This window comes from Caloenas nicobarica, chromosome 4 (assembly GCF_036013445.1).
Source record: "Caloenas nicobarica isolate bCalNic1 chromosome 4, bCalNic1.hap1, whole genome shotgun sequence".
In the NCBI taxonomy this organism is placed as follows: domain Eukaryota; kingdom Metazoa; phylum Chordata; class Aves; order Columbiformes; family Columbidae; genus Caloenas; species Caloenas nicobarica.
The window spans coordinates 31558522-31573774 of NC_088248.1; the positions used below are offsets into that span (position 1 = coordinate 31558522).

Sequence of the window (15253 nt, forward strand, 5' to 3'; positions counted from 1 at the left end):
TTTTACTTTGCTCTTTTAATACCTGGATACTACTAGATTTTTCTCAATAGTGCTTTGAATGAAATAACAGGGGAGGGGGCTTGATGTCCAACTCAATTATCTGTCTGCTGTCACAAGATGCCGAATCCAGAGCAAACAGGGTGCAGGTGTTGCATGAGGGAATTCTCACTCGAGTGCATATCTTTTAAGCTGACAGGGAGTAGGAAGTAGGGAGTGCAGGGGAGATTTAATGTGCTTAAAGCTGACGGAAAATACCACCCTCCCATTCTGGAGGTTGAAACGGAATGGGAGAAGAGGCCGTGCAGGAAGAGTTTACCTTACGTGTAAAGCAAGATGTTATCCTGAGCTGATGGGGAACCTCTGAAAGTGAGCAAAAGACTTTGGTAAACAAGTAAGTCAACACTGGGAAGTGCTACAGGTTAGACTTCCCAAAAGGAAAAGCGTGAGGGTCATAAGAAGCCAGTTCAAAAGGTCATAGCACTTAAAACAGCTGTGTGCCTTGATGTGGGTTTTGTGGCTGGCCCTCAGAAAGTCAAAGTCCCCAGCACTGGGTAACTCTCCTAGCACTGCCTGTCCCTGACAAGAACCTTAATTTCTATCAAAAGTCACTATTCCTCGGCATGCTCTGCAGCAGCTGTGTAATTTCATAAAGATAACCTGGCGGCTGAGATAATTGACCATGCGTATCAGTGAAACGGAACAGACGTGAGGAGAAAATAATTATCCGAAGCAGATGATGAGTTCCCGTTGTCCAGTTGATTTGCTGAGCACCGCAGCCTTTCTGAGGCAGCTGCCTGCACAGGCAGGCATGCCAAGAGGGCTCTGCTGGGCATGGCTGCCTCGCCTGCTCCGTGAAGCTGAAATCCAACATGGGAGCAGCTTTTGCCACCCAAGAAGTTTGGAAAATCCGGCACGATGCACCCCATCTGCCTGGTTGTTCTTCTGGGCTGTGAAATCCTTGCAGGGCTGTGCCTTTCCCCGAGTTTGCTGACATGCTCAAGCATCTCCTGCGCTGTCCCTGGGCAGGCTCCAGTCCTAAAACCACGGCGTAACTCTCTCCCCTCCGCTATTTGGTTGGGATGGGAACTTGCTCCATGTAAAAAAGGTTGATGCAGAGTAAATCGAGCAATTTAGCAATGCATTTAAATTAAGGTTCAAAATTAAATAGCAGGGAAAGCTACCATTTGTGGAATCAAAAGAAATTTAGTGTATCTGGAAAAACTCTGATTTAAATTCTCCATCTTATTGAGAAGGGGCTAATAAAAGAGCATTAAAGTATCACAGGGCTAAGAATAAAGTTATATTCGGTGTAGAAGAAAGCAGTATTTAGAAGGATAACATTATAAAATCAGAATGTCAGAGCTTCATTTTGTAGTTATATCCACTCAGCTGGCATGTAGCTGTATAAGTATTTTGTTGTTATTTGTCAGTAGTTTGAAAATCCCTGTATTACTGGCTCTCTGACAGAATCTGTACTGTTTGAGTAGGGCTTTTCTAGATACTACAAAGTAACTGTTACACAGGTATGCATCGTCATGAATTAGCAAGGTTAGTGGACTAAAAACAGAATTGGGGTTAGTAAAGCATACAGCTAACTGAGAATTAGACAACTAAGGAATGTATTGGGAGTTATACATTTTTTTGATATTTTACTTAGATGTTTTTGCAGCTTGATCTTCTGTTTATTCTTTTTACTGCTTGTGTAAGGAAGCTGGTTTGTTTTCAGTGATGATACGAGTGGTTTGCATGACTGTTGGCCTTGAACACCTCAGGTGAAGTTAACAGCATGAAGTCTTGCTCACGTACAGCATGTAGCCTTTCTCTAGGTTTATGTGAAACTGGAGTGTGTATCTTTGCACAGTATTAATCCTGTCGGAAATACAGGGAAGAGCTGTTTCCTGAGATTTTCTGTCTTGTCTGACGGGTAGATATACCTACATCCTAGGGATGTTTTTTAAAAAAAACTAGAATCCAAGCAATCCTATCTCCTTCTCCACAGCCACTTTCCTGACATGAAAACAGAAGAAAGGTGTAATATGAAAGACACCCCCACTCAGTACGGATTGCATGGAAATATTACAGAAAGTTGATACAATATTAACTTACTCTCACACATGTAGGAGTGGTAACCAGCACATGAATTGTATGTTATAATGTGGTTTAGCCTACCACACTGGCATCTTGCTTGCTAATCCATCTTCTATGGGAAATGAGTGTCTTAAAAATAGTTTTGGGTTTGGAAGAGGCCAGATAGTTCATGTAAGTGAACAGGAAAGCAAGTAGGATGCTTGCTTGAAGTGTGCACTTCGAATTGCAAAGCCAGCCAGTAGTTAATAGCCAATATGCTACGTGTGAGAAGAGAAAGATCTTGCAAATTTTGTTTCTGATATGCAGATTGCATGTCTGTAGTAATAAATACTTGTTGGTGTGTCTTCTGTTCATGAAATCATGTGAACAGCACAGCTGCTCAGGTGCTGTGCAGGTCACATACGGGCTATGCTGGCAAATCCGTGGCTGCTTTCATGCTGTGCCACCGCTCCAGGGACCTGCCTGGACTGGAATGAGCTCCAAGAGAAGCCGGGACGGGCGGGGAAGCCTGTGTGGTTGGGCACGCTGCTTCACCCGCACCATGGCAGATGCGCTGGCTCAGCCGAAGGAACCTTAAGCCTATTGCCTATTGCGAGTCTGATTTGCAGCTTCGGTGTTTCTGGGCTTTGTACTTCAGTACCGGAGTTAGGCTGTTTTGTTAGTTTTGTTAAAACTGGCGGTAGTGGCCCCTCATTTACCCTTCTCGTCCTCTGTCACCTGCCTTCTGCCACAAGTGACACCCAAACCCAGCAAAGCCACCGAGTGGTTATCACTGAAGAGTGCTGTACCTTCTTAGCTAGCGCTAGATGTGTGCAGTGAAATGTGAAAGATTTGAGGGAAGCAGAGAGGAAACCTTTGATTAGTTAAGGGAAGTCAGCTGCCATTGGTTCTTGTGCATTGAAACGGTTTGGGAGAAACTGGCAAAGACTGAAAGCGGTAAGTGGCTGTTTTGGCAGGAAGCACATCTGTTGTCCAGCCTGTCTCGTACCATGACCACACAGTGCCATTTTATTGGGATATATCAGCCAGTCGTACAGCTAATTTCGCTGCTGATACGGGGATAAATGCAAATGAAACCCCTAGGCCTGTAACTTATTTGACTTAAAGGAGATCAGAGGAGTGATGAATAGGTAAAAAGTGTCACCCTGTCTGCAGAGCTGAGTCAGTGTGGGGGAAGAGGGAGCAGGAGGGGACCCAGCGGGACCAGGTTTCCTCCCTGTGCAGAGGGAGGAAAGCAGTGACAGCTGTGTGAGGTGGCACGTCAGCTTCTTCAGAAGGGCTTTAAACAGCAAGCAATGACACCTACAGTCGTGTCAGCTCTTCCTGAGCCTGAAAACAGACTGAGGGGAAAGTGAAAGAAGAAAGTGTACATTTTATTTTTAAAAATGGGAAGCAAAGACAGCAGCAGGAGGATAACTGTGCAAAGCCTGTATTTTGCCTTTGTCGTCTGTTAATATTTAAATATTCTTAAATATTAAGTTCCCTTTCACAGTGTATACATTTTCAAGTCAACCTCAAAAGGCATGGAATTTTGTGATGAGGCTAAAACAACCTGCAGCGATAGAAAGCTCAGAAGAAAGCAAAAAATCTGCAACATGCTGAAGTTGAAATACTTTCCGTTAGACCTTGGCCTACTGCAAGGGAATGACAGGGAAATTCATTCTTGAGGATATTGGCATTGTCAAAATGTTCCACATCACCATGGGAGAGCAAATTCCTTAAGGGGAAAGCTTGTGACATGTGCATGCAATTGTAGTTGAGACAGCTCAGACCTTTAAATCTTCATGCTGCAAAGAATAAGGGGTTTTAAGACCTTATTGTGATAATTAAATCTAACTTTCTCCTCTTTTTTTTTTTTCTTTTATACAGCGCCCACATGTCACAAGTCAGTAGTAACATTCCTGCTACAGGAGAGTAAGTGTCTCTTTTACAATTTTGTAGCTACCTTTTTTGTATATTGAAACTTTTTAAAGGAGTTGGTTATTCTTTGCTTTCTCTTTAAGGGTTATTCTTACACAAACAAAGAAAAAAGACATTGCATCCCAAACCAAAGAATCTGCAATGATAATAAATCACTTCTTCCTGAAAAATTCTCAGGCCCTTGGTTCTTTCCTTGCACTGTGCCTGCAATGTTTTGATTAGGCATAACTTGCATATTTAGAGGAGCCATTTGCACCATGTCATTCTGTTGTTCTTGTTTGCGCCCTGTTGCATCCCAGCAGAGGACGGGGCTTGACCCCACTACCATAACTGGGAGCAGCAGAGCTAAGGAGTTGGGGCTGGACATTCCCAAAAGCTGATGGGTTTGCAGAACTGATTCTTGTCAATACATGAAACACAGGCATACTTGCCAAGTTAAACCATGTGGTTTTTTGCAGTTGCTAAGATCTTTTGACTTTTTCAGGACCTGCAGTCCCAGCAGACTTACAACTACAGAAACTTAGCAACAACTTTTGCAAATTCTCTGGAGAAGTCAGCCTAGGTGCAGGTTCCCATACTCATAGCTACTCAGTTGAAAATTAACCAGCAAATCCTGCAAATAACTTCAATTATTGAAAAAGCACTAGAAGCTATATATGGACTTTGGACAGGTGTGTTTGAAAAACTCGTTCTTCAGCAGGCTACTTGAAGCATTGCAAGAAATAGGGATAGGGCAGGGATGTACAAAAACGTGTTTCTAAATGATCTTTTCACCAAAAAAAAAAAAATCTCTTTTTCCTATAAAATCTTCTTTTGAATAAGGAAGGAAGGAAATATTACAAGAAAATGTCAGTACCACAAGATTGGGTTGCGTTGAAAGTTCAGGTAGTCTCACATCTTTAACTGATGCAAGTGCAGCAGCTCCCTTGCTGTGGCTCATGTGGTTGCCCTCGTACTGCTTGTGGGCGTGATGGTGATCTCACACCACTGTAAGTCAAGCGTGGCTGTGGTTGCATTCATGGCACAAGAACGATGTGAAAACAGCATGAACTCAGAACCAAATCAGTGCTTGGTCACCTAGTTAAGCAAATGAGGAGTTTGTACTGAGGTATCGTTTGCGTGTTTTCATCCCCCTGTGAGACAGTGGTGAATCACCTTCTTGCAGATGATCTTACTGAGCTCGGGTTGCACAAGAGACTTGACCGGTGTCAGCATGGCTGGGTATCAAATTTTGTCAGAGCAAAGACTAGTAAAGTGAGGGGTGAAAGGTAGGCACCGATGTCTGTAGTTGCAGTAAGTAAAAGTAGCTGTTTTACTGAAGGTTCAAATATCCCTAGAATTAAAAAAGCAAGATGAGTTGAAAAGGCTCAGCTCTTCTGAGGGACCTGAACATCAGAGTATCTGAAGATTTTGGCTTAGCTCTTTACAGATGTAACAGCCCTAGGAAAGTTTATACTGCCTTGCCATAGTAATAAAACATAAACCTTGGATACCCTTGCTTTATTTATCATTGCAGAGAGGGAGCTCCACAAAGTCTTTGAGCTCAATTGACCTTATTTTTCGGCTTGACAGGTATTTAGAGAAGACAATCCGCTCAGCCGTGGAGCAGCATCTCTTTGATGTTCATGGCTCAGGCGGCCAGAGTTCAGAGGACTCTGAATCGGGAACATCTTCAGCCTCTTCTAATGTGTCTGCCAGGCAGAGGAGGCGACACCACAAAGAGCAGGAGGAAGCCCGGAGAAACAGAGACATGTACGAGCCTGATTTCTTTGTTTTGGAAAGTATATTTGATTAAGCGTACCCTAGTCACGTCCTCTTATCAAGGCAATGCTTAGTTCTGTTGTGAAATGCGCTGGCCCTTGCCCTGAGTTGAAGGTGCAGAGCAGACTGCAGTGGCCGTGCAGAGCTCCCTTGCGTGAGTTAGAGCTGGGAAATGTAGAGTTTGTTAGAGGTCATGGAGTGGGGCAAAGCATTATAAGAATCCAGTTTTTTCAACGCAATATAGTCAAGTTCTTAATTACAGTATTTGGAATTGTTTAATTACAGTATTTATTACTTTGGTGGAAATCCCCAAGTAGTTGGCCCTGCTTCCTGTAACTTCCTTTAGATAAAAACATTGGATTTAGATGCTTTTCTGAATTCATAATGTCTTAAAAAATGCGATCAAGTTCTCCTTCTGTATGTGGAGGCACAGCTTGTGTTTGGGTTTATTGAAGAGCCCTGGGAATTCACCTGAGATTAGAAAAATCTGAATTTTGATTAATCAGAATTTAAAAATTACACGAAGTTTAAGCGTAATTTAGTGGTGAATTTCATTAAATGTCTGTCAAAGAGTAAAAATAATACCTATTTTTCCTTTCATATTCCTCTACTTGTGGCATATATTTGTGGTACAAATGTGATTTATTACCACCACAGCCTTAACAAACACTTGCCCAAGGCATAGCTATCTTTGAGAAGCAGTAACTACAGACATTGCAAGGCCATTATCTAATCAGTGCTTCCACATATGTCTACTTTTAACACAGCACTAGTTCTTGTAAAGAATGTGTATACTTGACTGTGGTATTGGATTTCTAGGATTTCGAGTTAGATTCCAAAATAAATATCTAGTGTCTTGTTTTTTCCTGGGTGCTGAATTCCCTAAATCTTATTGGATGTGCACCTTCCTGTACAAAGCCACTTTTATACAGGTGCATAACCACCAGTATCTCTTGTTAATATTGCAGCCATGCTGTTTCCCAAAATGTGTCAATGCTACTGTTGTAAAAAAAAAATCCATAGTTACAAAATAAAAAGCCATTTCCATAGTGAATGAAAATATGCTGTGAAGATGGACAGGGAAATTAGCACTTGCAAGTCACCCAAGTGTCTGGCAGCAGCTCTGAAGTAGTTTTTCTTGTTTTGTAGCCCCACTGACAGGCTTCTCAGGTAAGTAGGTCAGAGACTGGCTAGCGTACGTGTTTGGAAGCATATAGTACTGCAGGGCTTTTTTTCAACATTGTGTTACCGAGCTGCCTTTAGACAGGGTTGACAGAGTTGCTCAGGCTCGGTCTGTAAAACCGGAGCCAAGGATTTAAAGCACAGCACAAGTTTTGAATGCTGGCTAGGGTTCAAATTGTCTTCCCTGGTTCCCTTAGGTCAGATTGCTGGAACTCCTTTGGGTGACTTATCAAAACGGGGAATTCCTTTCAAAACTTCTTTCTGTTGTTGTTTTGATTGTCAGTGTCACCTCCTTGCCTTGTGATGGATCACAAGTAGATTTGTAGTGTCACAAGATGGGACTTCAGCTAGGGAGAGTTTTTATCACAAAACCACAAATGTGAACCCCCAGGCTTTGCAGACTACATGATCTAAAAGCTATGTATATGTAATTGGTTTGCTCAGGCGTTTGTGAAAACTTCCACAAAGGCAGATGTGTTACCATAGAATCATAGAATGGTTTGGGTTGGAAAGGAATTTAAAGATCATCTAATTCCAACACCCCTGCCATGGGCAGGGACACCTTCCACTAGACCAGGTTGCTCAAAGCCCCATCCAACTTGGCCCTGAAGTTTAATCATATATTTATAAACCTTTTTGTATCTCTCTTCCACCAACAAAACCTAGAGATTTGTAATCTAGAAAATCACTGAAACTTCGTGGGTTTGTTTTTGATCTGAATACTTCGTCAGGTTGGCCCTATCCAGATACTAGAGAGTACTGGTTTCTTGTCACACCTAGTGCATGTCTAGGGAAATTCTCCTGCCGTTCGTGAAAGCAGGCTTTGGAGTTGCACAGCACCATATGAGGCAGCTGCACATAAACCAGTTAGCAAACATTCCAGTTTCAATGTCAAGTGTAAGCAGCCTGCCTTTAGCCTCCAGCAGGGTGGGATGGTGAAGAATGAGCTGCATTGTGTTTCTCCTGTTCCCATAATGTAGTGATGTATTATGTATGTGCATCTTCACTATTGCACAAAGTAGAGGGAAGACTGCTTAACAGGTTGGGAAGGGAAAACTCATACTGGAGGGCCCAGCGGGCTAATTGTGCAGGGCAAGATAAGCCATACGCCAGGCTTCTGGGAAACATGCAGAAGCCCTGCCAGCCCAGAGGCTCCCAGCTAGCCCATCACATGATGACCTCAAGCTAGCTGTCCTGTTCACTTCCCAACATAGCAGAACAGTGCTCTGTCCTAGCAGTTGTGTTGCTGTTGCAGAGATGCATTCTCTTCCCCATTTTGTGTAATTTCCAAATAGGAATCAAGCATCTGGCTAAAGCATCACAGTCCTGCTCTTGCACTTGAGAATATGAGTAAGAGGGCGATGATGCAGTGTCATGCACCAAAGGAGAACCTTGGACCACAGCTGTGAATCACTTTTCTAAATTAAAAGCACGTGTCTCAAAGGAAAGTATGCTGCATATTCTCTATAAAAATACCACAGGCAGCTAGGAGCTAGTCCAGCTTCTACATGAAGTCAATGGGATTCTCTGTGTTGGCTTTAGTGGGAGGTGAACCAAGTCCCAAGTGTTGATCCTCACAGCTTTCTCACCTGAGGTATACACACCTGGCTTACACTCCTCAGTGGGGTTTAGCATTGCACAGTGTGTGGTGTTTGCTGCAGTAGGAAGAACCAGAGAAACTAGTTTCGTAGGGTGTAGAAGATGTTGCCGGAACTGCACCAGTCAGCATGATGCATTTCTCTATTGCTACCATAAATGTAGCGGGAGAGTGTTTTAAACAACCTCTTGTTGTAATGTCTCTTTTCTTTTTAGGGAAGTTATCAACAAAGAAAACATTCCCTCTGGATTCAGCAATCTTGAAGAATGTATTCTAGCTGTTCAAGAAGTAGAAAAATTACAAGACAACAGCTCTGGATATCTTAGTGAAAGGAATAAACCAAAACGGCAGAAATCCAGCACCAAGCTTTCAGAGCTTAATGACAACCAGGACAGTCCGGTGGTAAGCCAGCATGCTGTACTATTTGATGCCTAGTACTAAGGTGGGGAAAAGTCTTTTATTTCAGTGCACATCTGGTTTCCTTGAGTAGCCGTTTTTGCTTACAGTACAAGCATGAGTGGCTCTTTCAGACTGTGGAGAACACAGGATGCTGCACTTGTAATGTTTGTTATGAGGCAACTGAGCAGCTGTATTTCTGCTATGATCCTCTTACTCCATCCATAGTCATTTTCTCTTTCCACAGCTTTTTGCTTTTTTCTTCTGAGTTCAGCAAAGCATTTGGGAAGAGAAAAAGTCAGTCTTTTTCACAGTCTTTCAAAACTCTTGCAAGGAGGTTGGAACCTCAGATGTAGGTTCACACATTTAGGTCAACTTTATTTTTATATTCCTGCTAAGTTCTGAAACTGTGGATCGCAGGCGACTTCTTGATAATGACACAGCAAAGGTTGTTTATACCCTTTCCCTAAAGTCTGCTTGTTACTGTGGTGTTTGCAATTTGCAAAACACTTTGGAGTGTATTGATCCAAAAGGTGATCCCTCTAGCTACCTTTTACTGAACAGGTAAAAGACACTGATATAACATCCTAAAAATCTGGAATACTGTAGAATTTGTCCAGCATATTCTTGTGTGACCTTCACAGTAGAAGACAGTTTGCCAACTTGTACAAGCTGTAGAATAAAATTGATACACCCTCTTTCCCTCTCAGTGAGACCAGACACTGGTTACAGTGGCAGCAGTTGAGAACCCGTTCTGGGCTTCAGCACACGGTTTGCTCACAGAAGTGCTGTGCATCCCAGCACCAGGCGTGTGTTACACGGTTACTCGTAACAGTGAAAGCTGTGTGAAAAGACTGTTCTTCTGAGCTACAGGGCATCCCTTTCAGTTGTACTTGGTTAAGTTTTAGAGCCTGCTGTGAGTGATGTCCTTCTCAATGTGACATTGTGTTGGGACTCATTTAGGTCACAAAATAGCAATGATCTGATGCCCTTACCCTGTGCAGACATTCTAGGGAGGGGCAGATTTGTATTTTCTTTGTGACAAAAAGAAAGCAAGATGCTTGAAATTGTAGCTTGTGCCTAGATTTAGTTCTCAGTATCAGTGACCGACTTCTGTGATACTTCATGAAAGAGCACAGTGAGACAGACACACTCTCACTTTGTGTCTTTGCTTGTAGCAATGGACTTTAAGATAGGCAAAAGTCAAGTACTTACACTCTTTCCTACACCTCTTCCCTCTTCTCTCTACCTTGGAGTGTACAGCAGTTTAAATGTAAATGAGAATTTGACTCAGGATTTGGGAAAGACTGGCAGAAGTGTCCACTTTTGCTGTGGGCCTGAAAAACATTCATGAAGTCTTAAAACATGGCTGGAAGAAATGTCCTCAAACTTACCTGTGTCCACTGGACTTTGCCCTGCCCTTCATTCTTGGATCTCTTGATGGGCAAAGGCTGCAAGAAACACAAAATGAACTAACCTTGCACAAAAAGGACTTTGACCAAGATGACCATCAGTGTGGTTCTTGCTTGCTTTGTTAGAAGAAGTGTTGCAGTGGGTTTGTCAGCTGGGAGTAGCATTGTTATGAAACGGCTTGCAGAGAGCACGGCGCTACTGTTTTTGAAGAGCAAAGGCTGCTTTTTAAGTTTTCATGAGTGCACTTATTTCATACTTGCATTCAGAGACTGCCAGCAGGATGTGTGGCAGTTTAGCTTTCTTTTGGCTACATCTTTACACTTGAAATAATGAGCCAAATCAGACTGCCTACTTGGAGTATCAAAGGGCATAACCTGCACCTTAGCATTTACTAGTAGGCATTTGTCATGTAAACAAGTTTGTGATGTTGTATCTTCTTAGCTACCGTTTCTGAGCCTTCCTGCTTTTCAGAGCCTGAAAGAGTATGTAGGGCAGTGCGTGGAAGCTTTCCTCTTAGCTGTCTAATTGTATCTGACTCAGAAGAGTAAGTCAACAGTGGAAAACCTGTCAGTTCCACTTACTCTCCCGCGCAAACCAACCACAAAGCATTAAAAGCTCGTAACTGCATTTCAGAGACGCGGTAGCCAGGTAGCAGTAGGACTTGAAGAATCACGTTAAGCAAGGTGGGAATGGCTGAGCTGTGTCACCTTTTGGGGCTGGCGGTGTAGCAGGTGAGAGCGGCTGTGACTGCCCCAAGGAGTCTGTGTGTGCAGTTCCTGGGGCTGGGGCTGGGGCAGGAACCACACTGCACTCTACTGACTGACTTCCTCCTATTTAAGATGGACTTGCCCAAAAAACAAGGTAGAAAACCTCCTGGGCATGTGCCCAAAGTGGCAATGTGACGTGTCTTTGCAATGCTTTCTCACGTTTTGTGCATATGGCAGTCTCTTTGCATTCTTCTGCCTGTTCAAGAAGAAACTAGGGAAGGGTTTGGCTGAGAAGGGGAGTTTTTCTAAGATGAGCATAAGGAGTCCTGCTAGGAAGATCGTCTGGTTTTTGGTACCTGCTCTTACAGGACTTATACACACCACAGAATTGCTCTCAAGCTCAGCCTGTCTGTCAGTCTGTAAAATGGGAGCTGCAGGGGTACCGTGCAGCATTATTCTGTTAGGCATTTTGAGGTCATCTGATGGAAGAGATGAAGCAGTGAGCTGTTTGGTTTCGGTTTTTTTGCAGGTTATGGGTAATAAAGCGTGGGGTTTGTTTTATTAAAAATGTGCAGCAGGCTATAGTCTGATTGTTGTCTTGTTGGATGTTTCTATATTTGATCTGTTTAACGGCCTGCAGCTTGAATCTGTTTCTCTTGTGTATCTTACTGCTTTAATATTTACTGTATTACAGAGTATGGAAAGCTTTAGCTCACCCAGGCCTATAGACAGAACAGGACCTGATGACATGGAAATTTTATCTGAAGAAAGGTGATTTTTTTTTTTTTAAATATATGTATGTTTTATTTTCCCTGTAGTTGTAGTACAGCCTGAGAGATCTTCCACCACAGACTATGAGGGTGACATTTAGTTATGCTATAGAACAGTGATACCCACCATGTTAACGTCAAAATAGAACTGTATGGAGGCACCACGTATGTTCTGTGGGCTCTGCCCAGCTCCATGCATCACTAAGACTCTTCTCCCAGCCTGTTGGTTATGGCAGTGAAGATGCTGATGGTGCAGGCTTAAAAAGAAGGCAGGTGTGAAGCACCTGAACCAGCACACTCCACACAGGGGCCTGCAGAGTCTGTCTCACCTGGCCTCTGGGATGGGAATCCAGCTTTTTTCTGTGTGGTTCGCTCTTCTGTGAGAGTTGTACAGCCCCACTCTGCTCACCTGAGATGAGAATTTCTCTCCACAGTTATGTTTGTTGGGAGAGTTGTATTTATTTGGATTAAGGGCACTGGAATTGAATGACATTGTTTTTCACAAATAGCTCCTGAGAGGGAACAAAATACATAGTTTAGCAGCCTGGAGTGCTGCAGCCCATAGTGCCACTTCATTTACTGAATGTATTCACAAGTGTGCAGCAGTAGCAATAATGTCAAAACCTGTGTGTGCAGAACTCCTGCTTGTTTTTGTTACAAGCAAAGTGTGGTTTTGTATTTGTAATATGTTGGTTTGTTTTTGTTTTTGTTTGTTTCTTTGTAGCAAAGAAAGTGAAAACCATGAGGTTTTTGTCAGGCACTCTCAGGTTGGTATTTTTCGGGTTTTGTGTTTCAGTTTTGTGGGCTCTAAACAGGCTTTTTATTGAGTAGAAACAAGTAGATAGGCATATAGTTCTGTGAAAATTTGTTTGAGTAATTGAGTTAGCATTTATTTTTTCTTTCCCTCTCCTCTGCTTTTTATTTACATAATTTAGGGAGCCTCTCAACCACTGAGATGTCTGAAAGCATCTGCTTCAGTCCCTTCAATCCCTCCTTGCCAAAAAGGGAAGCGTCACTGAAGTCAGCACTTTGGTTTAAGTGGCGCCAAGTTCCCTTATTAATCATTGTGAACAGGGCGTGTGACCAGTTATCTCCCAGGGCAGTAAGATTAGCTTGTCTCTCTTGATTTCTCTAAAATCATTTTGGTCTTTTATTTATGATTTCCCAATGTAGCCTGTTGCCTTTGAACATAGGTGTCTGTGATCATTTGTCTTAGCAAACTGGATCATCTGCTTGTCTCTAAGGGTTGGTGGTTGGGATGGATGTCAGGAGGGGAGATGTGACACTGTTGGCAACAGTTTTTTTCCCTGACTTTCCGTTTCTGCTTGACACCCATCTCCTGCATTCGCTTTATGGTGTTTTTTCATCTTAACTGGTCAGCAAAGCAAAGATTGAGGTTGGCTTAGGTGAACACCTTTGCAGTCACTGTTCTTTTGGGTTTGCTTGAAACACCTCTAGACAGCCAAGTATTTAAAGTACTTGGGGAATTATCTGAGGCACCTCTCCCTTACTTGTGCACCCATTTTAGAGGAACACAGTAAGACAGTTGTGAACAATGTCTGGTTTCACTGGCCATCTGGAGTTAACTGAGGGCTAACAGTATTTTTAAACTAGCCTCCTCTTGCGGTTTGGTTTTGTTCTGTTTTAAATAAAAGCCACTATGCATTTGATGCCTTTGAAAGACTTCATTTCTGGTAGGTATTATTTCCATCTAGCGGGAAAGGTAGAAGAGATTATTTGCTAACAGCTGGGCTCTGACCAGCTGTGTTGTAGTTGGAGAAGTTCATGGGATGCTGAAACGTGTAACCTGTGTAAGGAGTGCTCAGTGCTGCCTTTAGTCACTGCTCTGGCTGGGCTTGGATGGATCTCCTACTTTGCTCCCAGGGGGTCAGTAATCCTCAATGGTCCTGCACTTACACATGAGCTGTTGTATTTTCTGGAGCATGGATTTTGCAACACCTTGTTTCTCACGTACCTATTTGCATGTTGAGAAGGTACTGTCACTGCCATGCTGCACAATACTCTCATTAAGCTTTTAAATTAGGCTGGGGGAGGTATATTTTAATATGAAATCATAAACTTCTCCTTAGGAAGAGTTTTAAAATTTAGAATTTTAACTGCAGGAGAAGACATAGACATAACCCAGAGATTGTATTATATAGGAATTACAAGGTCAAGAAATTGTTGCATTCCTGCAGGGTAGTTTTACGTTCCTTGTACCTTATAAGCCTTTTGCTTAGGGCAGCTTAAACGCATACCTTCCGTAACAAACAATTCATTCAGGATGAGGAAGGGGCAGGGACTTTTTATCTTTTTTCTTACCCTGTCTTCAGTCTAAAGTTGCTAGGAAAGGTGTTTGGAATTTGCCATAGCTACCAGTTGTGCAGACTCAGATCTCCCTGAGGCAGTAAAAATACCTTGAAACACGTCCCAAGTGAATTTTCCATGCTTTTGCAGCCTTCATAATCTACCCTTGGAAGTAACTAAGCTCCAGGTTGCAGGCTGTGATTTGAAAAACACAGATTTCTAATACCCAGGTTTTGATAAGGGAAGGGTGTTTGAGGTTCACACCAACATGGCAACAAGTGCGGAGAGGGATTGGCATGACTCAGGAGTAAGGCAGCAGAATAGCTGCATTCTTGCATCAGATCGTATTACCAGGAGGCGCTTACGGATGCTTTCTGCTTGTGGTTGTAATGGATGCTCACACATAGGGGAAGCAAGTATTTTAAATAAAATTTATTTGAATCCACAGGTAATCAAATGTAATACAACCTTCTTACCAGAATTCAAAGATCTTTCTGTTGCTATTTATTTCTAGCTGCTTGAGCTACTCTTTATGCTGGATCTCATTTGGAGCAGGGAGAATGAAAGCAGCTGACTTATCCCCAAGTTACTTTTATCTATAGTTAGTGGTACGGGCAAAGCATGGCTGCAGAAGCAGATTCTGAAAAGCAGAACTCAAGTGGCTCATTTGAAGAAATTTTTTTATGGTCATTTATGTAATATCTGCAGTGCACTGTGACTGCCAGCTGCTACTGAGATACCAACTTGCTGCCCCTTTGGTTTGTAAGAAATTGTGGCACATCCATACCTAAAGCACAGTAGTTCTCCCTTACTTGATTTTTGTCCTGGAGGTTGTCAACTGGTGGCATCAGGGAATCAAATAGGAAAATAAGCAGTGGGAATACTGATTTGTCGATCAGTCTGTGGATTTGGAGCATTAATGCAAAGAAGGTTAAACATCTGCTTTCTTGAGTCTCCTGTGTTTGTACTACCACTGTTCTTCAGAACACCTAATGATTTATTCATTGTGTTAGAGGCTACATCAGTGAGCAAGAACAGAACAGTAACTGGCTGCAGGCACAGCACAGGTCTGTTTTTAAACAGCTTTTAAATATTTTCTACAGCTGAAGTAA

General features: G+C 42.6%; 1 protein-coding gene across 10 annotated transcripts in view; it reads left to right on the plus strand.

Annotated features, from left to right (window-relative positions):
- FAM13A (family with sequence similarity 13 member A) overlaps positions 1–15253 on the plus strand; it is a 133020-nt gene that overhangs the window by 88010 nt on the left and 29757 nt on the right. For 6 of the 10 annotated variants that reach the window (XM_065633626.1, XM_065633620.1, XM_065633625.1 and 3 more), the window contains 5 exons: positions 3958–4002; positions 5581–5760; positions 8764–8950; positions 11759–11835; positions 12559–12601. In XM_065633626.1, coding sequence (XP_065489698.1) covers positions 3958–4002; positions 5581–5760; positions 8764–8950; positions 11759–11835; positions 12559–12601 — 532 coding nt within the window. The remainder of the gene's footprint in view (positions 1–3957; positions 4003–5580; positions 5761–8763; positions 8951–11758; positions 11836–12558; positions 12602–15253) is intronic. The other 4 variants (XM_065633621.1, XM_065633622.1, XM_065633623.1 and 1 more) reach the window with 3 other exon arrangements.